The 24,950-nt window shown below is 40.0% G+C and overlaps 1 protein-coding gene across 1 annotated transcript; it reads right to left on the bottom strand.

Moving 5' to 3' along the window:
- Positions 1 to 8,136: 8,136 nt before the first annotated feature.
- LOC129689846 (cell surface glycoprotein CD200 receptor 2-like) lies at positions 8,137 to 24,706 on the bottom strand. Its single transcript, XM_055625245.1, has 6 exons — positions 24,703 to 24,706; positions 24,221 to 24,313; positions 23,179 to 23,496; positions 22,816 to 23,064; positions 14,132 to 14,246; positions 8,137 to 8,314 (listed from the first exon to the last, which is right to left on the bottom strand). The coding sequence occupies exons 1-6, from the start codon at positions 24,704 to 24,706 to the stop codon at positions 8,137 to 8,139; spliced, it is 957 nt and encodes a 318-aa protein (XP_055481220.1).
- Positions 24,707 to 24,950: the final 244 nt, after the last annotated feature.

The raw sequence follows: 24,950 nt of genomic DNA, 5'->3' as shown, positions 1-24,950 counted from the left end.
TCCCATATAGAAGCTACGATTTATTTAGTTAAACCTTTCCAATATACTGAAATCTTGGGAAAGGGAACTTTTTGCCCATTTTCATTTTTATTAATGAACAAATAATAATGCCAGTATTTTGCAGCAACTTATAATAGCACAGAAGATTGCCAGGAAATATTCTCATATCACTGTTGTAATTAAATGACAGATACTGTTTTCCACTTATTAGAGCTGAAGAAATGAAGCCCCACAATGATGAAATCAGGTTTTTTTGTTTTGTTTTGTTTTTGTGATAGGGTCTCACTGTGTGTGTAGTCTATGCTCAAATTCACTATCCTGCTTCCCTATACAGAGATTATAGGAATGTAGCACCATCCCCAACTATGAAAATCATATCTAAAACCCATTATCTTTGGGTTCAGAGTTTCTCCCAGGCGAATATTTGTGATTTTATTCAGGTTGCACAGAAGCCTAGAATCTCAGAGAAGTGATGTAGGTAAGAATTATTTAGTCTAAATTGTGTCGCTTTATGGCCCAGCAGACCAAGCTGTGTGCCTGGGGCCTGGTGTTAGAGAAGACTTGGGGTTTCCACTGAAGCTCCTTGCATTAAGCTAGGTGGGTTTCCATGACAGCAGTGTTTTGTAAACAAATTCTAGCATTTATTTCCCCTGATAAGAGGAAAATAATGCAGGACTACTGTGAAATCATTGTCAAAAAGTCAATTTTTTTAATTCATAAAATAAAGGGCAATACATGGCAGCTCAGTCTCCAAGTGGGTTCCCTAGTAAGGGGAACAGGGGCTGTCTATGAAATGAACTCAGTGGCTGGCTCTTCGATCACCTCCCCCTGAAGGGGCAGGGCAGCCTTACCAGGCCACAGGGGAAGACAATGCAGACAGTCCTAATGAGACCTGATAAGCTAGGGTTAGATGGAAGGGGAGGAGGATATCCTCAATCAGTGGACTGAGGAAGGGGCATGGGAGGAGAAGAGGGACAAAGGACGAGATTGGGAGGGAATGAGAGAGGGAGCTACAGCTGGGATACAAAGTAAATAAATTATAATTTTAAAAAATTTTAAAAAGAAAAATAATAAAAGGAATTAAAACACTCAGAGATAAATAATATATTCAGAATACTTACTGCCCACCCTCTAGGTTTGCAAGTATTTTATGTATGGCCATATATGGTTTGGATCTAAATATACCTTTAACAGCCCATACCCCAAATGCTTAATTCCCAGATTGTGGTGCTATTGTGAGGTGATGCAATCTTTAGGAAGATAGTCAAGTCAGGATGCGTACTTGAGGAGGAGTTGGGGACTCCTGCGTTCATTCATACTAGCCTCTTTCCAGCTGACATAAGTTCACAGTCTTCCTTTAGTGGTCCTATTGTTGTTGCATATGATACCGTCATAAGCCTAGATCAACAGGGCCAGGGATTACGGAACCCTCTGATACGGGGAGCTTAAAACCATTGCTCCATTAAGTTGATTTTCGTAGGGCTTTTATCACTGCTACAGAAAGTTAAGTAACACCGATGGCATTTCATTGCTAAGTACAGGTAAGTAAGCAAGCTTACACTGAGTAGCGGTGACTATCAAAAGCCCTTCTCAGGAACAGAAGGGCTTCAAGCTTTCCTTTGATTTGTGCTTTTTACAACCTCGTTTTCTGCACTCAGAACATCGGATTTCAACAGTGTCTTGTCTTGTCTACTAGTACCTTCTTAGCTAGCACAAAGGACTAAATTTGCTGAATCCTAAGTTTCAACAAACAAGAATTGTAGCTACTCCTGGGAAGACAGGGATGGTAGTCAGCCTTGGCTTTAATATATTCAGAATTTTGAGCCAAAAACAAGGGCGGAGGTGTGGGGGGTGAAGAAGCTGAATGTTCTAAGAAGACTTGGCAACATAGTTTTGATTTCTCTGTGTATGTTACACAGCAAGAAGAGTCCACACAGAGTCAGGAGCAACATCCCCTCATTGAATAAATCATAGTTATTCTTGGGTCTGTGATTTAGTCACCTCACAGCCTATGTGTGTTCAATTGCAGTTCTTAGACAAATTCTTTAAGGTATTTGGTTGTGAGGGTTTTTTTTCCCATGTAAGTTTGTTAGAAATATTAAGCCAGACCACATGTCTCAAATAGTCCAAGATGTGAAACATATGCTCACAATGAGACCACAGAGGTAGACCCACAAAGCCAATGCCATTTCTATTTTTAGCAGAGACTTTAGATGCCTGCTCAACACGTTTATTTAAAAAGTTAGTTGTTCATCCTGTATGTCAGGGTGTCACACGACGCAGTAAAGAAGGGGGCCAAGGTTTTTCCCTCTAGAGCATGTGATGCTATCTCTCAGTGCACTTTCTTCATCCCAGGACAGTGCAATGTTGAAGAATTAGAGGTTTGAAAGACCTAATAGGAATAAAGCAGAGTTAGAAAAGAAACACTTTCTCCCTTCAGTAAGTCTCATACTAAGGAGGAATCATCATCAGTTTCCTTTAGGCCCCTCTATAGTACTGTAAAAGGTGGCTATATAATCTGTCAAATATAGACAGTGGGTCGTAAAAATGCTCCTTTGTTTTCTACAAAATCGCAGTTCTCACCTATTAGTTCTCACCTCTCAGACCTTCTGGGACTATGGAAACTAACCCGTTAAGGATGAAGATTCCAGCTTAGTCCCAGCTAGCTTTCTCTGTATCTTGTATGCATCCAGAGTGTGCTGTGTCTTCAGAAATAGAGTCTCACAGTTTATGAACGTTATTTCTTTCCTTAATAACTATGAGGTCACTTTCCTGATTCTTCTAAAGATTTCTGATTCCTAAACAATCCTACTTCCTCCTTCTTATCTCCTTCTCAGTCCTCTTGAAGAAGAAAATCTAACAGAATTGTGGAGGAACAAAATATGGGCCACAGCACATGACTGTGCTGTGGCCCATATTTTGTCACTTCTGCTAGAACTTCAGTCTTTCTGATTGTAAAAACATATGAAAATATTAATGTAACATCTGGCCTCATGAGATTAATGAGATGATTACAGAAAATGAAATGGGTGTCTCCATGAGCATAGACTTATTTTTCTAATTAATCTTTGAGGTTGTAAATCATCTAATTCTGGTCTATGATCACATTTCATACTTTGGAAGAATTTCCTTGGCTCTAATGTCAAACTGGAACAGCTCTTTCTGTTCTGAGAACATTGCCTTCAAAGTTGGGCTAACCAGCTCTGTCTCTCAGATTTCCCCATCATTACCATTACCATGTGGTTACTGTGAACTCTATACCAGAGTAGAATACCCATCACGAGAGGCCAGGGTCTCACATGATGTGTTGATTATCTGCCTCTTTTATTGACATAGGTGCATAGAGAACTCTGATATCGATATGATGTCATTATTGCCACCATGCCCTACTTCCAGCTACCAATGACTTAATAATAAATCCAATATTTACCTAAATACTTAATAATAAACTCCACAGGCTAGCAAGAGTGCCTTATAGCACATGGCTAATTAAGTTCCAGCTAAGCATCCTTTTGGCTCAAAAGGGTCTCCTTGTACTCTATAACCAACAAGAAATTTCACAGGACACTCTAGTGCACCCTGTTTTCAGCATTAGGAACACCCCTAGTTTATAACTGATTTGAAGTGCTGAAATGTTTGGCATACCCTTGATCTCAGCAAATTCCCCTTCCCTGGCTGAGCTAGAGATTCAGTCTGTCTGCCATTTCAACTGGTATCCATTATCTATGCCCATGAAAAGCTGAGCATTGTGAGGCATTTTCCTTTTACTTTTTCTTCTTTCATTCTTCCAATATTAGATGCAACCTTACTTATTTAAACAAAACAGATGTGTACTGTTGACTGTGTTGAAATCTTAACCTCAAAAGGTGATAGTATTAGGAAGAAGGTATTAAGAAATTGATTAAGTCATAAAGGTAGAGCCTCTTGGGGAGAGAGAAAGAGACAGAGACAGATGGTCACACAGAGAGACAGACAGACAGACAGATAGATATATGTCTGTCTAGACATATTCCTGGGGCCTCCTTGGTCACTTTAACTGTAATAAATAAACTTGTTAAATTTGTAATAACAAGGACTATTCTGTGACAGAAGTCCACATGGACTAAGTAGAGAAAATTTATCCAATTTATCTTTATTCTTCATTAATTTTATGACAGCAATAGAATTAATAGTGACTCAGCCAAATTCAATGGAGTTACATAAGAAAAAGGTAAAGATGCATCTGAGAGCACGAAAAACAATACTCTTTGTCTTTTATGGCCTGTGCCTCAAACTGCATGACTCCCTGTAATTCTAGGTTTTTAAAGACTTTCTGATCTGCCAAACAATGCTGCACATCTCCTTAATTTCTTAATTTTTCATTTCATTCTGACAACTCTGGAGGAGTCATAAAAAGCATCTTTCAATGAAGAGATTCCAAATTGGCTTCAATTGAAAAAGATTCCTCAATCTACTTGATATACTTTGAATTTATGGGCTTTGTTTAATTATTCAAACTTAACATCTCCAACAAGCCTTTTTGGCCTCAAATGATTGCCTCATGGCAAGTGAGTCCATATATCTCAGAGACATATGGCTGGAGGATCTATTTGAGTTCCCACTATGATTATGAAATCAAACCCAAGTTTCTGTGCAGATTAAATCCCAATGTTGATGTCCCAGGGAAGTCCTGTCCAGTACTGAGCAGTACCAAACTGTATCTTTGCTCCCCACTGGATCACTAAATGCCCTCCTGCCTGAAAGCACTCAGGCCTATGAGGACACGTGGGAGGGAGTACAGCTCACTGCTTCTCAGCTGGTGAGCAGCCATCTTCAGAGCTGGTCCTGATACCCACTTGCTGCCTTCATGTGATTGCAGCTGATAGCTTAGGGAACTCAGAACCATCAGATAAGCAGATCCTGAATTCCTAAGCCTGTGTGAAGCAATAAATCTATTTTTGTCTTTAATTACTAAACTTATTGCTACTTTGTTGTTCAACAATTGAAAACTAATATGCTCACATAAGAAAATTAAAATCAATAGAGAGCTGATGTTTACAAGTCCCTCAGAATCATGGATTCAAAATTGCTGTGCTTTAATTCCTGAGATATAACTGCGATTTAAAGAATTCCTGGCTTTTGAATGCTCCTTCCCTGTTTATGAGGAGGGGGAGTTACTTGGTTCTGGCAAGAGGTTTGTCCAAGACAGGCAAGACGACTACTTATTTTGCACTTCTCTCTGACATCTGGGGGTTGAACAAGTGCTCCGGGCACTTACAGATAATGAGATGAGGAAAGGTGTCCAATACAGAATGGCACCATGGCAACACTGTGATCTACAGCATTCCCTGTGGTACAGGAGTTACGGCGTTAGTACCTTTCCTCATTAGATTACTTTTTTTCTCCTCATTTCCTGAGACTGAGTTTTCAGCCACAGTGATCTGAGCTATCCCATATTCTGCAACAAACACGTTAGTCATTGAAACAAACTATTGTTGTATGCATACAGCGTCGTCATGGCAGGTCCAACAAAAGTCACATGGGAAGAATCAGAGATGTAAAAATATCTGATGTCAACAGGAAGTGACTCATTATGGCCGACTGGATCTGTTTTCTTAACTACAGTTTAATGGGCAAGTAAAAGCCGAGTTGTGATGTGGAAAGATTAAGATTAAAGGGCACAGACTCTAATAGGAAGATCATCAATGGGTGCCAGCAGCTTGGGGGTTTCAAATGTTAGTGATTTACAAGTTAAATGTCCTCGGTCTACGTGATTCCCCTTTCAGTAGCTTTATACCTAAACATGTATTTTCATACTAAAAATAATTTTAAAATCTTTTCTGAACTTCAAGAAACAGAAGTATCTAGAAAAGAAACATTAACTTTAAAGCCTTCCCAGTTAAAGAAGGAGAACAAAGAACATAGAATTAACTCTGCACACACTATAGTGTGCTTGGAATCAAAACTAGGTATAAAAGTTTATGAGCTACTCATAAATATCAGATTTTATATTGTTTTCCAAAATAAGTAAGGAGACATAGCCAATACAGATGTTGAATGTAATGCTTCATTCTTCTCCTTATATGCCTTTAATTCATTCTTAAGTTACAAACTTTCATAAGTTCTGGTATTGTTAGGCTGCTAAATGGGTCTGTAGGAAGGCCAGAAAATGGGAAGAAAAATGAAGTAAAATCACGGCTTCTTGCAGGTCATATTGGTCAGCAACATCAGTTATATTTCAGTTTTCCTTTGGTAGCCTCTAGCCCAGGGACTCTCAGCTTGAGGGCTGAATGACCTACCAGTTCACAGCTGTTACCCAAGTCCCTCAGAAATCACATTACAGTTCGTAACAGTAGCAAAATTACAGTTATGAAATAGCCAAGAAAATAATTTTATGGTTACTTCATAACATTGTATTCTTCTATAAAGTGGTGCTGACGATACTGACATCGATCTCCTGCTGCTCCCTCTTTTGCTGTTGTAAATACACTGTAGCATTTCCCTATAGTGCGTGTGAATGACTGTATACAGTTCTTATGGAAGGTGGGACTGATGGCCCATGCTTGCAAACTTCTCTCCGCTGTTTTGGCCTGCATTTTCATCAGACAAGGCTTGTCCCCTTCCTTCTCTCAACCATGAATTCCATCAAAATATTAATAGTATAATCTGATTAATGAAAACGATGTCTTTAAATTTGCCACTGCCGTGATTATTAATGTGCAGGCTAAATATCGTTTCAGATATGCTGGGCATTTATAGCTCTTATCTTGTAAAACTGTGCCTTTATAGCTTTTGTCTATTTTTGTTTGTAATGGAAAGGGATAGGCCACTTTGGCATGAGCCAGTTCCATCCCTGACAGGCAGCTAAATAGTAATGGGATTTGAGGTTTTAGCTGTAAGAGAACAGTGGAAAATGTTCCCAACAACTGACCTCCCTCACCCCTGCTAGCATGTCTGCCTTCCGCTGAACATTTTATGTTGTATGGGGAAAATGACAAAAGACAGATGCTTCTGGCTAGGCTGGGAACTGTTCAAAAAATTCCTGCTAGTCCAGAGACATTTACTGTAGCTTGTTGGAGCTGATATCATGGGCTGCTGCTTGCTTTTTCACTATCTTGTAAATTATGTTGCAATTTTCCATTCCATGGAACCGGCAGGTTGGCAGGAATGTTTCTTTAAAGATGTTATACTGCAAATGGTATCCTCAGGCTAAAAGCTGTAAAGCTGGCAATGAAAGAATTTAAGGTTTGTAAATAAACCATGAGGTCTTACAGGAAAAACAGAATACATACCTAGCCTGGTTCCTAGGTCCCTTACAACCTCATTGAGGTCTATAGACATGTTCATGTCCCTTGAAAGGCTTGACAACCACATCATATTCATCTTTCTAACAGGTTCTCTGGCTGCCCCAGAGCCTCAAGATGCTGCATGGTAGACAAGATGCTGTTCAGAATGGTGGTAAATCTCATCTTAACCACAGACCACTCTCCTCAGGAGCCCTCTGGCACTCTGTTCTCTTCTGAAGAGAAACTGGAAAGTGTGATGTACTCAAGCATTTTCATCATATTAATAGACAACAGAATATGAGCAGTCTCTCATATACAATTCTGTCTCCCAGGCAGGATCCTGTTTTTACTGGCAGGCAAATCATTCCAGCAATCTGGAATGTATTTTTTTTTCTTTCTCTAAAAGCCCTAATATTTAGTTGAACTTCACAATTTGTCCTGTTTTTGATGTATTATGTTCTGTTTACTGTTTGTGAATATGAGCCTGTGAATGCTTTCTCTCTTCATCTGGTAAGAGCTGTAGATACCCTCGATACACCAGAGCTTCCCTCTGCAATTCTGAATGCTTGCCTCTTCTCTCTTTCACAATGACTAAATTTCTGGAGCTTCAGAGTGGAAGGATATACTGGGAGTGGGATCCTGCCTGTGTTGATCTATGTGTGACCTCTCTGGGTCTTACATAGGAGGAGGAGGAATCATGAGAAAGAAAGCACTGAAATGTTTTCCTGAGAGCTTATGCAGACATGAGGACTCTTTGGAAGTTGATAAACTGGGCTGAAAGACAAGCATCCTTTGTAGGGACATTAATAACCAGATAAAGATTACCTTCAAAATACTCTCTTGAGCTGGTCGAATACTAAGAATTGTATTCCTATTTCATGGTGGGAAACCAGAACAGGGAGAAGTACTTAATCAACACTGGCATCATCAGCTCAGAGAGAAAGTCCCGCCCCTCTCTATCAGCCTCATCCATCAGACCCACTCCCTGTCGCAAAACAGTTTTGGTTCTCCAGTACATATGAGCCAGTGTTCTTGGCTCTTCGTTTGATCTGCAAATCAACCTTGGATGAACCAGTCGGAAGGTCTGGACGTTCTGTTCAGAGAACTTCATAGATTCTTCAAGATTAGCTGGCTCTGAAGAACCTTGCCTGCATTCTCAATAACTGTCTTCCATTCCCAAATGAATTCATGAAATACAAGATGCGGGAAAGGCAGTAACACAGCTTCTGTCACCCGAATGGAGATCCACCCTGACCCATGCAGCTCATCCTTTCTTTCTGCTATGCCTTTCTTCCCTGAGCTCGCCCACTGTCAGATTCTTATGCAGCTTTTAACTCAGTTTCATTGCCAGCATCCTCATTAGCAAGGCATACTCACACATTCTGTCTTTTTCACACTGTACCAGATCTCCACAGGCTCTTCTCTTGTAAAGACCTGTGCCCAGCTCTGCCCAGCTCTGCCCAGCTCTGCCCAGCTCTGCCCAGCAAGGTCTAATCAGTATAAATATTTTCTCCTCTTCTTTTCTAGGGGTTAGATCTTTCCCAAGAACTATCAGATGAGCTTGCTCAATCAGACAAGAGAGATGAAGTGGGGGGCAGCTTTGGGGTCTCATGAGTAAGATATGGTCCAAAGGAGAGATGACCAAACCTCGTCCCCTGAGAACACCATTGTCTGGATTGGCCTTAGAAAGCAGCTGCCTTCTCTTGGTGAGTAAAGCAGGGCATCTGATTTTCTTGGTGACACCCCATGACCACTGAATCTGAGAGTCTCGGTTTCCTCTTTTAGAAAATGGGGAAGTTGGCCTAATTTATCTGTAGCTTCCTTCCAGCATTAGAATACCATGTGTGCCTCTAGATATGATGAGGGAGGGCCTAAGAAGTGGAAAAAGAAAACTAATTTTATATGGAGCCATTGGCACTAACAAGCAATTTTCTCCACCTGAAGAAACGAGTACTAATCTTGACTTCACCATGAAAATAATTTTTTGATTCTTTCCCTGAAGTGTGAATATCCCCTCCCAACTCATTTGGTAAACAAAATGTTTCTACCTAAATTAAGTGAAAATATCAGTGCATGTTTAGGAACTGAAAAGGTGTTTTCCTCCTTAAGTAGAAGTTTGGTCCCACCTCTTTTTGTAGCCATCCCAGATAATACCCAAGAAAAGCTAAAGAGTTCATGAGATACAGGCTTCTCAGAAAAAAAGTACAGAAAGAAAAGCAGGATTACTTTTCCCGAAGCTAAGTCGATTTTAGTTTGTCTCAATATGTTCAAAAGGATTAAGTCAAAGCACCATCTAGTGGTCCTCAACTGTGTTGTGCTCTCATGTTCCCTCAACTTGAGACCATATTGATTTTTGTGTGTCATTATCATGTTGTGATCAGACTACCCTCCTTATTCACAAAAATAGGGACAGCATCAACCTACATATTTATCAAGGCCAATTAGGACTGTACGAGTATGTGAAAGTCAGTCAGGAAAACCAGGCCCAAGGATTTGTTGAATGTACTAGGTGAGGGGAGGTTAAAACATTGTCCCCTAGACCACATAAGGAGGGGGACACCTGACTCTGTGATGGTAGCAGCCTCACCCTCCTGTCATCCAACCACCCCATGTGTAAGTCAAGGAACCAACAAGAAGAGAATTGCTGACCGTGCCAGGGCTTCAATCGTGGCTTGGTCCTCACTGCTGGTGTGATCTCATCTACTGGCCATCAGTCCATCTACCATTTCATCTGTCTCACCATTTGCCTCTACCGCCTCCCTGCTCTGCACCTTACTTACACAGCTTGATTCAGGCAGCCGAACTCTTTCCTTACAACTTAGTTATTGGACCCTTCCTCTCTCTTAAGATGCTTCTAACAACCCTGACAGCTTCTGTCTGTGCCTCTCAGCTAGACTGCTTTTAAACTTCTTACAGACTGCCACAGATTTTTTTATTCCTTTTATGCACTTCTGTAACCTACATATGGAGATGATAGGTAGATAGATGATAGATGGATGGATACATAGAAAGAAGACAGATAAATGATAGATGCATACATATATACACATACATAAATATATAAATACATATATTTTTCCGTATGCTATATGGAAAGTATGATCTGAGAGTGACTGTTAGGGTTAAGATTAGAACAAAAGAAGCTGGGTTGTTTCAGCCAGCTGTCAAGGGAATTGGTGCTACCTGGCAAAGAGAAGAGCGTGCTTTGTGAATTTATTGTTATTTAGTAAAATCTAGTAGTGTGGAAAGACATACTCATGTTCATCAAGTTTCAGGCATGGGAACATTACAATACATAAACATGCATGAGTGCATGAGTGTGTGCATATACATGCATATATTTGTGCATATGTATGTGTGTGTGTATGTTCAACAAAAGGAAACATTTTTCACATCTGGTCTAAGGCCACATCAAAAATGGTGGCAGTGAGAGGGGAGTAGAGAAGTCACATCTGTCATTCTGATGAGTGATGAGTCTGGTTTGTTTTAATTCCTTTGTCCCCATTACTCACATACTTCCTAGGAGCCCATAGCAGTGATTATTCTCCCCAATCCCAGCACAGACAAGTCCTCAAATGTCTAGGGATCATTTAATTACCGGATTATCTTTTCACCTCCTCAGATTTCAAGTGCTTTCCCACCACAAGCCTTCCTTAACCCTACATAAGCCACAGTTCTAAAGTTGTCTGGAGATGACTGTCTATTCCATTACTACTATCTCCTGAAGCTGTTTACCTTGAAGGGAAGAACAAAAATAATCTATCACGTGCATATAAATAGAACAAAACCAACTTTGATGAAGTAAACTTCCCAGGTGACCAACTAAGCATTTCTTTTAATTAGAATTAAACTCAGCTATGTGCAAAGTAAAATCCAAAATAGCCGTGGTGTGAACACTGTAGTTTGTTCTCTCACACATTGTGACAACAAATAGATGGTGTTGAGCTGATGGGGCAAGTCTATGGCCATCAGGTCCAAGTCCTAACATTGTTTTGAGTTTTTCCACTTCAGTTACTAGCTTCCATCCTCAGGTTTACCCATGGCTCAGCTTAGCTCTAGGGCCTCCAGGAATCACACCAGTACTGCAGTTCCACAGCTTAGTTAGAAAGAAAAAAATTATATGTCCTTTCCTTTAAAGGGCTATCCTAAAAACACCACACATCTCATTTGCCAGAGCTAATGATCAGAGTTAGATGCAAGGGAAATTGAAATATTAGCTATGTCTATAATTAAAAAATTCGAGTAATGTTATTGAGCAATGTATGAGTTACTTGCAAAATTGGAGTAATGTTGTTGAAGAATATATGAGTTACTTAATTCCACAAAGATGCTATATGACAAGCAACCACAGGAACTGTATGGCAGTGACTGTTCATTTGTCAAAGATAAGCACAGGCTCATGTCTGATGATTTTGATTGATGTCTGATGAGCTTGCTGGACTGTACAAAGAGAAGCTGACTCCTGGATCCTTCAGCTGGCCTCAACAAAGAGACAAAAGTCTGAAATTACATGGATCAGCTATGCTCTATTGTCATCTGCTAGCAGTCTCAGCCTTTGATATTACCATAGGACAGAAAGTAGAAACACCCAGGACCTCTTAAGACCCGAACTCAATATTGGTACACTGCCATTTTTGTATCTCTTTATTGTCCAACTAACACCATTTGGAATGGATAAACAGGGTATATAAACTTTTTATGGAAATAATTTTGAGGTGTTCTAAAATAAAACAGAGAAACAACAACAAAAAAAAAACCAATGACTACAGAGGTGGAAAGGTGGGATGAACTTTAACCTTCTACAAAAGTGAAGAGATGCTGCTTTAAAAAGAAGAAGTTTAGTCGTGTATTCAATGATTAATACAAAAGGCAACTGTCATGCTACCTGGTAGCAAGCAAGCAAAGAAAAACGTCAGCTAGTGGCCGACTTGAAGATGTTGCTTGGCACGCCACCTGACAGTGTAACATTTATGATCACATAAAATTAATCTAGGAAGAAGAAGTTGATGGCCATTCCAGAAGGACTTGGGTGAAGAAGTCACCCATCACTGTTGTTCAACTTTGGTAAGACATTTTCTTCTCTGGACTGAGAAGTGGGGAAGGGAGAGAGTAGATGAGTCACTCATAGCATATATGATGGTAAGCACCAAGCTTTTACCTATATATTCATACAAACATGAAGACAAACAAGCATGAAAACAGCAGGAACAGGTAAGCTGGATGTCAATGAGAAACTTGATTGCAAATGGTTGTTTTCTTATATTGTGTCATCAGACTAATGGACTCCCAGAAATCTGGATTTTCATTTTCTAGAAATAAACAAAAACAAGCAACATAAAGTACAATTAATCGGGAATGAACAGAAGAACCCAGAAATTTAGAACTTGTAAACAGACTCTCATAATGTTCCAGCATCTTCATTTCTGCCACTGAATCCTAAAAGAGGAGTCTGGATAGGTTCCTCCTTAGTTATAACTGCAGCAAGGGAGAAGCTCTTACCAGAGCTGTGGGCACCTGTGCTTGGGCTCCACTATTCAAAAAAGCCTGATGCTGAAGAAGCAACCATGACAGGGCTACAGAATATGACAATTCACTGAGAACTCCAAATTTGACAATGTTTTCATTTTTCATTATTAATTACATTTTATTAACTTTATCCCAGCTGTATCCCGCTCCCTCATTCCCACCCAATCCCTCTCTCCCTCTCTCATCTCCTCCCTCCTCCTTTCCAAGTCCACTGATAGGGGAGGTCCTCCTCCCCTTTCATCTGACCCTGTTTTATCAGGTGTCTTCAGGACTGGCTGCAAAGTCCTCCTCTGTGGCCTAGCAGAACTGCTTCTCCCTTGGGGAGTGGGGAGGTCAAAGAGCCTGCCATTGAGTTCATGTCAGAAATAGTCCCTGTTCCCCTTACTAGGGTACCCACTCGGATACTGAGCTACCATGGTCTATATCCAAGCAGGGGTTCTAGGTTATATCCATACATGGTCCTTGGTTGGAGAATCAATCTCATTTAAGACCCCTGTGCCCAGATATATTTGGTCCTTGTGGCGCTCCTATCCTCTCCAGGTCATATTAACTTCCCCTTCTTTCATATGATTCCCTGCACTCTGCCGAAGTTTTGGATATGAGTCTCAGTATCTGCTTTGATACACTGCTAGGTAGAGTCTTTCAGAGGCCCTCTGTGGTAGGCTCCTGTCCTGTTATTTGTTTGCTCCTACATCCAATGCCCATCCCACTGGTCTTTCTAAGTGAGGATTGATCATCTTACCCCGGTCCTCTTTCTTGTTTATCATCTTTAGATGTATAGATTTCATTATGTTTATCATATCTTATAGGTCTAAATAAGTGAATATATACCATGTGTGACTTTCTCCTTCTGGGATACCTCACTCAGAATGATCTTTTCTAGATCCCACTATTTGCCTGAAATTTTCATGATTTCCTCATTTTTAATTGCTGAGTAGTATTCCATTGTGTAAAAATACCACAATTTCTGTATCCATTCCTCAGTTGAGGGACATATGGGTTGTTTCCAGGTTCTGGCTATTACAAATAAAGCTGCTACAAACATGGTTGAGCAAATATCCTTGTTGTGTACCTGAGCAAATTTTGATATACGCCTAGGAGTGGTATGGCTGGATCCTGAGGTAGCACTATTTCTAATTATCTGAGAAAGCGCCAAACTGATTTCCCAAGTGGTTGTACCAGTTTACATTCCCACAATGGAGAAAGGTTCTCCTTTCTCCACAACCTCTCCAGCATGTGTTGTCATTTGAGTTTTTGATATTAGTCATTTTGATGGGTATAAGGTGAAATCTCAGGGTCGTTTTGATTTGCATCTTAACATTTCAGCTTTCAGTTCTTACCTGAAATAATTTCTCTTCTGGAAGAAAGCAAATGCTATGTTGAGCAGAACAATCCCCAAGAGGCCACATTTCACATAAAGAATGGTCAGCAAGGAATGCAGGGTACCAGCAGTACCTTTAAATAGAGGAAAGGGTAGAAAGTCAGGTCAGTTTGATAATAGTTCTAAACAATAAATTAGAGGCAAATAGCTTTAAAATCATTAAAAATAGTCGTAAAGTTTTAGAGAATGTAAAAATGTATAATTCAAATACAACTCATGTCCCATTTCAGGGTCAAGTTCAGGAATCATGTCCTGCTTCTAAGCTTGATAGGCAACAACAAATATTTTTAAATGACCAAATGCACACTGAGTATTGGTAATACTTTCCAGTTTTATAAGGGGAAAATTCCCATGAAAATTTTATTTTCATGAAAATATAATGGCATCGCTTCCGTCCATTTCTCTTTCTTCTTCTTACCTCCTCCAGGTGTGCCCACCTCCCAATACTCTCAAATTCTAGCCTCTTCCTTTTAAATTGTTATCGTTACATATTTATACATAAGATATAAATACAATCTGCTGAGTCCATTCCGTTTCTCTCCATGCCCATGATTTCAGTCCCACTCCTTGATATTGGATAACCAGTTAGGGCTCTCCCTGAGGACAGACTATTGGCCCACTCTCAGCACTCCTTAACTGTTTGTAAACTGTAGTTCGTTGTCTAGGACTGAGGTCCCATGAGATTTCCATTCCATATTTGCTTATCAACTGTTCAGGTCTTATTTAGGAAGCCATATTATTGAGGTTTCATGAGCAGAGCTTCTCTGTCATTTCTAGGAGACACAATCTTACAACAGATGTCCTGGTTCTCGGTTCTTAGAATGTTTCTGTCCCCTCTTCTACAATGTTTCCTGAGTATTAGATGTAGGAATTGTGCTCTCGCTGTATTCACGGGACAAACCATCCCACAATCAGGGTTCTCTGCATTTTACGATTTGTACCTTTTCATGACAGTTTCTATTGCAAAGAGACGCTTCTTTGGTAAGAGTCACACTTATTGGTAGGCATAAGGGTATTTAGAATTTATATAAGCATTATACTTTTTTAGTGAAGGGCTGTGGTAGGTTCCTCTCTAACATCAATGACCTCAATAACTTTGATTAGTTAGCTAGCTTTCCAGTACCAGCCATGAGTTTTCTCCTCTTGAGTGGGCTTTACATATCACTGGACAGCTAATGGTTGCTGCCAAGATATGATTGCCACTTAAGGACAAGCCTTGCTATGGTTCACAAGCTTCAGACCTAGGTGGTACTAACAGTTGCCTCCCTTTGGGGCAGCTTGCACAGCACCTTTGGCTACTATGAAAGTTAGTGCTTTGAGAGGAGTGTTTTGGGTCAAATCCAGCTTAACTCCTCGAAGTTTTCTATCTGAAGTGCATCCCATGCAAATTTTAGTCTTTTGAAAGGCATTACTCTTTTTCATTTAAAACATATGAGAATTTTATATAATGTATTTTGTGTTCTCTTCAAACTCCTCCTTATAACTCCTACCTGATCCATATCCCCACTTTATCACCCCACCAACTTTGTGTCTTTTTTGTTCATTTGTTTTAAAACCCCAATGGCTTCAGTTTATGTAGCCCATAAACTCCTGGGTTGGTGGCTACAAGGAGCAATGCCCTTAAAGATAACTGACACTCTCTCCTCAAGAAACCATTAACTATCCCTAACTCCTTCATTGGAAAGGCATTGGATTGATCTTGTGCAGGTATGTGTTACCTCCTGTGGCCTTAAATCCCAGAAGTAATTGGTGGCCTCTCCAATGTTCATTTCATTATTGTAGCCATGGGCATAGCTATGAGGACTAGAGTGTCCACAAATACGGATGGGCATATTTTCTCTGTAATTAGAGTACTTCAGTATATTCCCAAGAGTGGAAGAATTTGGTCATATAGTACATCTGTTTCTAGTTTTCTAAAGGATCAGCCACATTGACCTCCACAGTGGCTACATAAATTGTACACTCAACAAAAATGCATGAAGGTTCCCCACTCCCCACATCCATTGACTTTTATTTTCTTAATATTAGCCATTTATTTCTTGATAGTAACCATTCTGATTCGATTACAATACAAATCTCAAAAAGTATGAATTTGCATTACTCTGATGGTTAAGGATGGTAAACAGTTTTTAACATGTTTCTTACACATTTTTATTTCTCCTTCTGAGAACTCTATATTCCATTCCCTTACTTGCTTTTCAATTTGGTTGTTTTTCCTAGTGCTTAGGATTTTGAATGCCTTGCATATTTTAGATATTAATCCTCTCTCAAGTCTGTAGATTGCAAAGATTTGTTCCACCCTGTAGACTGTATCTTCAGTCAGTTAAGAGAAACATTTTAATCTCATAAAATCTCATGCAGCTTCTTCTTTTTTTCTTTGTGCTACTTTTTTAATTCTTTGTGGTTTCTTATCCCAACTGTCTCCTAACCCTACACCCTGACCCTAGTTTTCTGTCACCTGGATCACCTCTTTCAGCCTCTGCTGGCTTTTTATATTCTCTCCTGTTTCCACAAGTCTAAGAGATTAGTGACACTGATGGTCATAGGGTCAAGCAGTTCTAAGCATTCCCAAAGGGCCAGTTCACTAGCAAGTGGGATCCTTTAAAGGGCCAGGCACAGAACATAAATCACTCTACAGTTCCTAATGCTGAGTTTTTATCTTATTTCCTGAGCAACCAGAGTTCTATTCAGAAAGTCATTATCTGAGCCTATATGCTGAGTGTACTCAGTGTACTTTCTGCTCTTTTTATGGAAGTTTTAGAGTTACAGATCTAACATAGAGATATTTGGTCTTTCTGGAATGTATTTGTGTACAAAGAGATGAAATCAAGTTTCATTCTTTTATATTTAGATATCCAGTTTCCCAATACCATCTACTAGATATGCTATCTTTCCTCAGTGAATATTTTTAGAATATTTATAAAATATTGGGCCCTCGATTCTGTTCCATTGATCAATATGTCTGTTATTTTGCTGATGCCACTCTGGTTTTACTACTTTACCTGCACAACACAAATCCTAATTGAGTCTCTTGATACTTCCAGTGGTGTTTTCCTTCTCAACATTATTTTACATGCCTTAAACAACATCAAACAGTGCTAACTGAGGAAGCCATTCTCTAAAACATCTGAAGAATGAGAACAGTTACTCAGCACTTGCTGAGTGTCAGGAGGAAGTGGGATGAAGGTAGCACCTTGCTGGCCTACTAGCTGTAAGAGACTAGGGGAAGAGGACTTTTCAGGGGAGGGGGAAAGGGGCAACATGAAAAACCATCTCAGAATGGATTAACCTGAATTCTGTTTGGAACACAGAAACTGAAATACAGAATTCAGGTCTATGATGATCACAACCTATTCACAAGTTCTAGGAGAGCTGGAACTATATAGAAAGACCCTATCTCAAAATAATTTTTAAATTAAAAGTAAAAAAAGACATACGTGGTACTTGTGTTCCATCTCGTGAAATACAGCACCTAAAAATTGCCACCATATCAAAAATATCTTCAGTATGCCAGTAAAAAGGCTGGTGCCTAGAAGCTCCTAGAGAGCTTCATGGTGGGTGCCACCACCAGAAAGATGAAACTGTGACCTGGATCCTGATACTACTACCATCACCACCACCAAACCTCTTGTGAAGGAAAAAAGGCTGAAGATTGAGTTAATCACCAATGATCAATGATTAACTATGTGACAAAATCTTAATAGAAATCCTAATTAACACATTTTGAAAAGTCTTTGTATAAGGAAAACATCAAAGAAGTCAGAGAATAGCAATTCTTGTGATGGCATGAAGCTCAATGCTCCTTCCTCCAAAAAGGGCCCCATGAATCTCTTTGATTTGTCTATGTCTTGCAGTCTTTATAATAAACAAGTATAGTAAGGAAGGTGCCTTTCTCAGTTCTGTGAACACTCTAGCAAATCACTGAAACTTATACATGGATTATGAAAACTTCTCGAATTTATATTTAATTGCTTAGAAGTTCAGGTGATAACTAAAAACTTGTTATTAGTATTTGAAGTGGGTCTGTTGTCCTAGCTAACTTTAACTCTCAATTTGACACAGCGTGGAGCCACCTGAGAGGTTATAGGCTGAACTATGGGTGAACTATGAATGGCACCAATCCCTACACAGGTAAGATAGTTTAGCATGGGTCTGAGGAGCTAGCAAGCAGCTTCATGGCTTCAGATTGAGTTATTGATTGACTTTCCTCTTTAAACCCCTAAGTAGATTTTGGCCACAATATTTGTCACAAACAGAATAAAATTAGAACATTTGTCTTTCATGAAAGAATGAGTTAAATATTAATTATTTGCCATTCTGAATGAGATTTAAGCATGCTCCCTAGGGTCCTCCTTAGTGTTTAGCTTCTCTAGGTCTGTAGATGGCTATCCTATATTATACGGCTAATACCACTTACAAGTGAGTGTATGCCTTGCCTGTCTTTCTGTTTCAGGGTTCTCTCACTCAGGATGATCTCTTCTAGTTCTATCCATTTGCCTGCAAATTTCATGATTTCCTTGTTTTCAATAGCTGTGTAGTATTCCATTGCATAGATGTACCACAATTTCTGTATCCATTCCTCCATTGAAGGGCATCTAGGTTGTTTCCAGCTTCTGGCTATTACAAATAAAGCTACTATGAACATAGTTGAACAAATGTCCTTATTGAATGGTGGGGCATCTTTTGGGTATATGCCTGGGAGTGGTTTAGCTGGATCTTGAGGTAGTGCAATTCCCAATTTTCTGATTTCCAAAGTGGTTGTACAAGATTGCACTTCCACCAGCAATGGAGAAGAGTTCTTCTTTCTCCACCTCCTCTCCAGTATGTGTTGTCACTTACTGGAGTTTTTGATCTTAGCCAACCTGATTGGTGTAAGATGGAGTCTCAGAGTTGTTTTGATTTGCATTTATGTGATGACTAAGGATACTGAGCACTTCTTTAAGTGTTTCTCTGCCATTTAATATTCCTCTGTTGAGAATTCTCTGCTTAGCTCTGTACCCCATTTTGTAATTTGATTATTTGGTTTGTTGGTGCCAAATTTCTTGAGTTTTTTATGTATTCTGGATATTAGCCCTCTATCAGATATAAAATTGGTAAAGATCTTTTCCCATTCTGTAGGCTGTCATTTTGTTCTGTCGACAGAGACACCAGAGGCAGTGGAAGAGAGGAAACAGGATGGGAACCCACTCTAGAGGGTCTTCTGAGAGGATCCATCCAACAGGGAATCAAAGCCGAACCTTGGGCAGAGCACAGGGAGTCTTATGAAGAAGAGAGGGATAAGGACAGAGGAACATGGAGGGGACAGGAACCCAACAAGGAGCCTAACAAAGCTAAAAGATCTGAGCCCAGGAGGTCCTGCAGAGACTGATACACCAACGGAGGACCATGCATGGAGAGGACCTAGACCCCCCCCCCCCCCCCGCTCAGATGTGACCTTTTGGCAGCTCGGTCTCCATGTGGATCTCTGAGTGAGGGGAGCAAGGGCTACCTCTGTCATGAACTCAATTGACTGCTCATTGCTCACTTGACCCTGGTGATACAGCTTCTACAAGCCATGAAGGAAGAGGATCCATTCTTCCTCCTGATTAGACTTAACAAGCTATGGACAGACAGCAATGGTGGAGAACTCCCCCTTTCATGGACTAGGGGAAGCAAATGAGGGGAAAGAGGGACAGAGGGTAGGATTGGGGAGAGGTGAGGGAGGAGGCTTCAGTTGGGATATATAATGAATAAATTGTGAAGAAAATATTAAAATTAAAATTAAAAAGGAAAATAAATGTTAATTATTTCTTTTTTTATGTAGCACAGTTTCTTTATTCATTCTTTCATTGAGAGACATCTGGGTTGATTCCAGTTTCTGGATATTATGAATAAAACCACTATGAACATAGTTGAGCAAATGTCATTTTTACATAATGGAGCATCATTTGGGCATATGCCCCATAGTGGTAAAGATGGGTCTTGAGGTTCCCAACTTTCTGAAAAGTACCAGGTTGATTTCCAAACTGATTGTACAAGCTTGCACTCCCAGGAGCAATGGAGGACTATCCCCCTTTCTCCACAACCTCTCCAGCATGTTATGTCACTTGGGTTTTTGACCTTAGCCATTTTGATAGGTGTAAGATGGAATCTCAGAGTCGTTTTGATTAAAAATGGTGCTGGTCTAACTGGATATCACAGAAACTCTGTCTTCCACTTTCAAAGGCCCCTGAGGACCATGTTTCCTCTGAAATAATGTGCTCTGAGACCATCTGTGCTCATGCAGCAGGAAATTTACCTCCCAGCTATAGAAAAATGCAGTCAGTCTAACCTGTGATTAAAATCTCACATAGAGTTTCATGAAGTCATTATGGTAATACATTCTAGAAACCTTGGTGATGTAATTCAAAATAAATGTATTTTACTCTCTCACAGTGTTCTCTGATTTGAAGCACCACCACTATAGTCTCTGCTCCATCTTACTTGCCTTCTGCTGCTCTGCATTCATCATCTTTGTTTTCATGAATCAAACAGTTCCCAGAATTCCTGGATAATCCTGGTTGACTTCCTCATTGCAAGGCCCTTGACATAAGGATTTCTTGTAAGACAGTCTGAATAATGTCACATGCACAAGCTGCACGAGCTTCATGTGAACATCTATTTCTTTTTTTCATTTTAATTTTTTTTAATATTAGTTACAGTTTGTTAACTTTGTATCCCTGTTGTATCCCACTCCCTCTTTCCCTCCCAATCCCACCCTCCCACTCTCATCTCCTCTCTGCCCCTTTCCAAGTCCACTGATTGGGAAGGACCTCCTCCCCTTCCATATGACCCTGTTTTATCAAGTAACTTCAGGACTGGCTGCAAAGTCCTCCTCTGTGGCCTAGCAAGGCTGCTTCTCCAGGTGTGTGTGGGGGGGGTCAAAGAGACTGCCATCGAGGTCATGTCAGAAACAGTCCCTGTTCCCCTTATTAGGGTACCCACTTGGATACTGAGCTACCAAGGGCTATATCTGAGCAGGGGCTCTAAGTTGCATCCATACCTGGTCCTTGTTTGGAGAAACAGTCTCATAAAAGACCCCTGTGGCCAGATATATTTGGTCTTTGTGGAAATCTTGTCCTCTCCAGGTCGTATTAACTCTCCCCCTCCTTTTTTTTTTTTTTTTTTTTTTTTTTTTGGTTTCCTGCATTCTGCTGGAGATTTGGTTATAAGTCTTAATATCTGTTTTGATACACTGCTAGGTAGAGTCTTTCAGAGGCCCTCTGTGGTAGGCTCCTGTCTTGTTACTTGTTTGCTCCTACATCCAATGTCCATCCCATTTGTCTTTCTAAGTGAGGATTGATCATTGTACCCTGGGTCCTCTTTCTTGTTTATCTTCTTTAGGTGTATAGATTTCAGTATATTTATCCTATCTTATAGGACTATATGAGTGAGTGTATACCATTTGGGTCTTTCTGTTTTGGGGATACCTCACTCAGAATGATCCTTTTTAGGTCCCACCATTTGCCTGCAAATTTCATGATTTCCTCGTTTTTAATTGCTGAGTAGTATTCCATTGTGTAAAAGTTCCACAATTTCTGTATCCATTCCTCAACTGAGGGACATCTGGGTTGTTTCCAGGTTCTGGTTATTATGAATAAAGCTGCTACAAACATGGTTGAGCAAATGTCCTTGTTGTGTACTTGAGCCTCTTTTGGATATATGCCTAGGAGTGGTATAGCTGGATCTTGAGGAAGCACTATTCCTAATTGTCTGAGAAAGTGCCAGATTGATTTCCAAAGTGGTTGTACAAGTTTGCATTCCCACCAGCAATGGAGGAGGGTTCCCCTTTCTCCACAACCTCTCCAGCATGTGTTGTCAATTGAGTTTTTGATCTTAGCCATTCTGGTGGATGTCAGGTGAAATCTCAGGGTCGTTTTGATTTGCATCTCTCTGATGGCTAAGGACATTGAGCATTTCTTTAAGTGTTTCTCTGCCATTCTGTATTTCTCTACTGAGAATTCTCTGTTTAGCTCTGTACCCCATTTTTTTTAATTGGATTGCTTGGTTTGCTGCTTTTTAACTTCTTTAGTTCTTTATATATTTTGGATATCAGCCTTCTGTCAGATGTAGGTTTGGTGAAGATCCTTTCCCAGTCAGTAGGCTGTCGTTTTGTTTTGATGACTATGTCCTTCGCTTTACAGAAGCTTTTCAGCTTCATAAGGTCCCATTTATTGATTGTTGCTCTTAGAGCCTGTGCTGTTGGTGTTCTGTTCAGGAAGTTGTCTCTTGTGCCAATGATTTCCAATGTCTTACCCACTTTTTTCTTCTAACCAATTTAGTGTATCAGGTTTTATGTTGATATCTTTGATCCACTTGGACTTTAGTTTTGTGCAGGGTAATAAATATGGATCAATTTTCATTTTTCTGCATATAGACATCCAGTTGGACCAGCACCATTGTTGAAGATGCTGTCTTTTTTCCACTGAATGGTTTTGGCTTCTTTGTCAAAAAACAAATATCCATAGGTATGTGGGTTTATTTTGGGTCTCCTATTGGGTTCCATTGATCCATGATTCCATGCCGTTTTTATTACTATTGCTTTGTAGTACAGCTTGAGATCAGGGATGGAGATGTTAATTATTTCTTAAAAACAAACAAACAACATATAATGATACTCACCACCTCTATTCAGTTCTATGGACAGAGTCCGGTTGCCAGTCGAATGGGAGACAGAGCAGACCACAGCAGACACATTGTTCTGCTCCCAGTGGCATGTGCTCCTGACAGTCACGGTGCCATTGCTGTGTGGTTCACTCTTAGTGGCACAATCCCCATCTGGAGTCCAGAAGATCTGCGCAGCCGGCTTGCCTGCACTTGCCTCGCACACTGCAGTTCTATTTTCACCTGAAAATAGGGTTACTTCAGGGGGGACTGTAGAGATAGAAGGGGGAAAAATATTAAGTTGTGTAACAAATTACAAAGGCATTTGTTTCTATCTAAAATCTGGTGACCTGAAATACCACACTATGTGTCATTGTCACTTACCTAGCACTTGGAGGTCATGTCCTTTTTGGCAATAACATTCACTTGCTGCTATCTCACATGAGTAATATCCAGCATGCTCGAGGGCCACTGTGGTGATCTGCAGGTCAGGACTCAGGTCAGGTGTGGAGGCCCAGGTGATTCTCCTGTCAGTACAGTTGTTTTCCCTGGTCTCCTTTGTGTCTGCTTTGTAGGCTATTATGCAGACAGGTCCGCCTCTGGGGGTTATCACCCATGTGATTACTAATGCCTTTGTCAGTGTAACAGGAGGGCAGCTCAGCAGAACCTTCTTACCCATCTGTACAGACACTGTAGTGTTAACTGGACACACACACAGAGAATAAGAAAAGGAAACCTTGTGTGTTAAGTTTATCCACAGTAGCTCATGTGAAATTACACTATAACACTGGTTTGCTGATGAATATATTCCAGAAATATTAGATTTTTCTCACATTTATTTATGTTCCATTCATCAGAATTAAATACATTATTCATCTCCTACAAATTCAAAGCCTGTAGGTTACATACATCTTGTACCATAAAACCTCACTTTGCCTGTACACTGACTGAAAGAGTCTATGATGGATACAAGTTTGCTGAGTAGTGATTACTCAACAACATTATCTGTTACAATCACCTGTGACCAAAGTCAATGACGTCATCACCTTAACAGGAGCAGAAATCGCTGTGAATAAGCCTTGCTTACCATCAACTATCTCAACTCTCCTATTTCAATGTCACTTGCCACTTTGGAGTACTCAAGTCCTCCCAAGTCACATCCAAATGAAGGTTATTTAATTAGGTGAGGAAAGAAATTCTTCAACACAGACCTAGGAGTATACTAATCCCACAGTCTTTCCAACACTGTAAGATGGCAAAGGTTTAGAGGCAAGAGTTCATAGGCCCTCAACACATAACACTCACATCACCAGATTCTCCTCCTCATCCTAAATCTGTCCAGCAGACAAGGAATTAATTTCTGTATGTAAACAAGGTCAACTTTCCATTCCCACAGTGATGGCCACAATATAAGGAAGAATATTACCTTCTGTGATAGGGAATGAACTCTTCTGTGTTGTTTGAATCATATCCATACAATGTGACTCTAGAAAAACATTTAAATAAGAGTGTTTAAATACTTAAATGATTGTAAGACTGTACTTTGAAGTTGCATTACCACTGATATATCAATATCTTGAAAATTACAGTTATAAGATATTAATCAATTATTTCCCACTTATGAGTGGCTTTATTTGGCCAAATAGTTTGTGGAGCAACTCTGCCTTCCTTCATCCAGCCCCTTGCCATGTTCAGTGTAAGCCCAAGGATTTGAAGTTTACAAAATTAGTAGCCAATCAAGTTCAAAAGCTTAAAAAAAAATTGCACAACATGACCGCTGGGATATATCTCAGGCTTGCAAGGCTGGTTCAACATATAGGGACCCATCACACCAACAGGCTAAGGAGAAAAGTCATATGATTATTATCGATAGACACCAAAGAAACATTTGATGCATCCTACACTCACCCATGAAAAACTCTCAATAAATTATTCAATTACATTAAAACCAGTTTGAAAAACTAGAAGGATTATTTGAATAAACACTGCACAAGAATAATGATAGTTGAGTGGCCAGTGGACACATGGAAAGGATTAGTGACTATAAAGGAACGCCAACCAAGAACTCAGCACAGTCATCACTCCTACCTAGAAGCCTAAACAAAATGAAAATGACGGTGGCACGTGCGTGAGTGTGGAGTGGTGGCAGTGTCGGC

The sequence above is a fragment of the Psammomys obesus genome, unplaced genomic scaffold (assembly GCF_907164565.1).
Source record: "Psammomys obesus unplaced genomic scaffold, mPsaObe1.curated_primary_1811, whole genome shotgun sequence".
NCBI lineage: Eukaryota > Metazoa > Chordata > Mammalia > Rodentia > Muridae > Psammomys > Psammomys obesus.
Note: the sequence above shows the minus strand (reverse complement) of the source record. Positions and strands in the feature narration are given on the sequence as shown.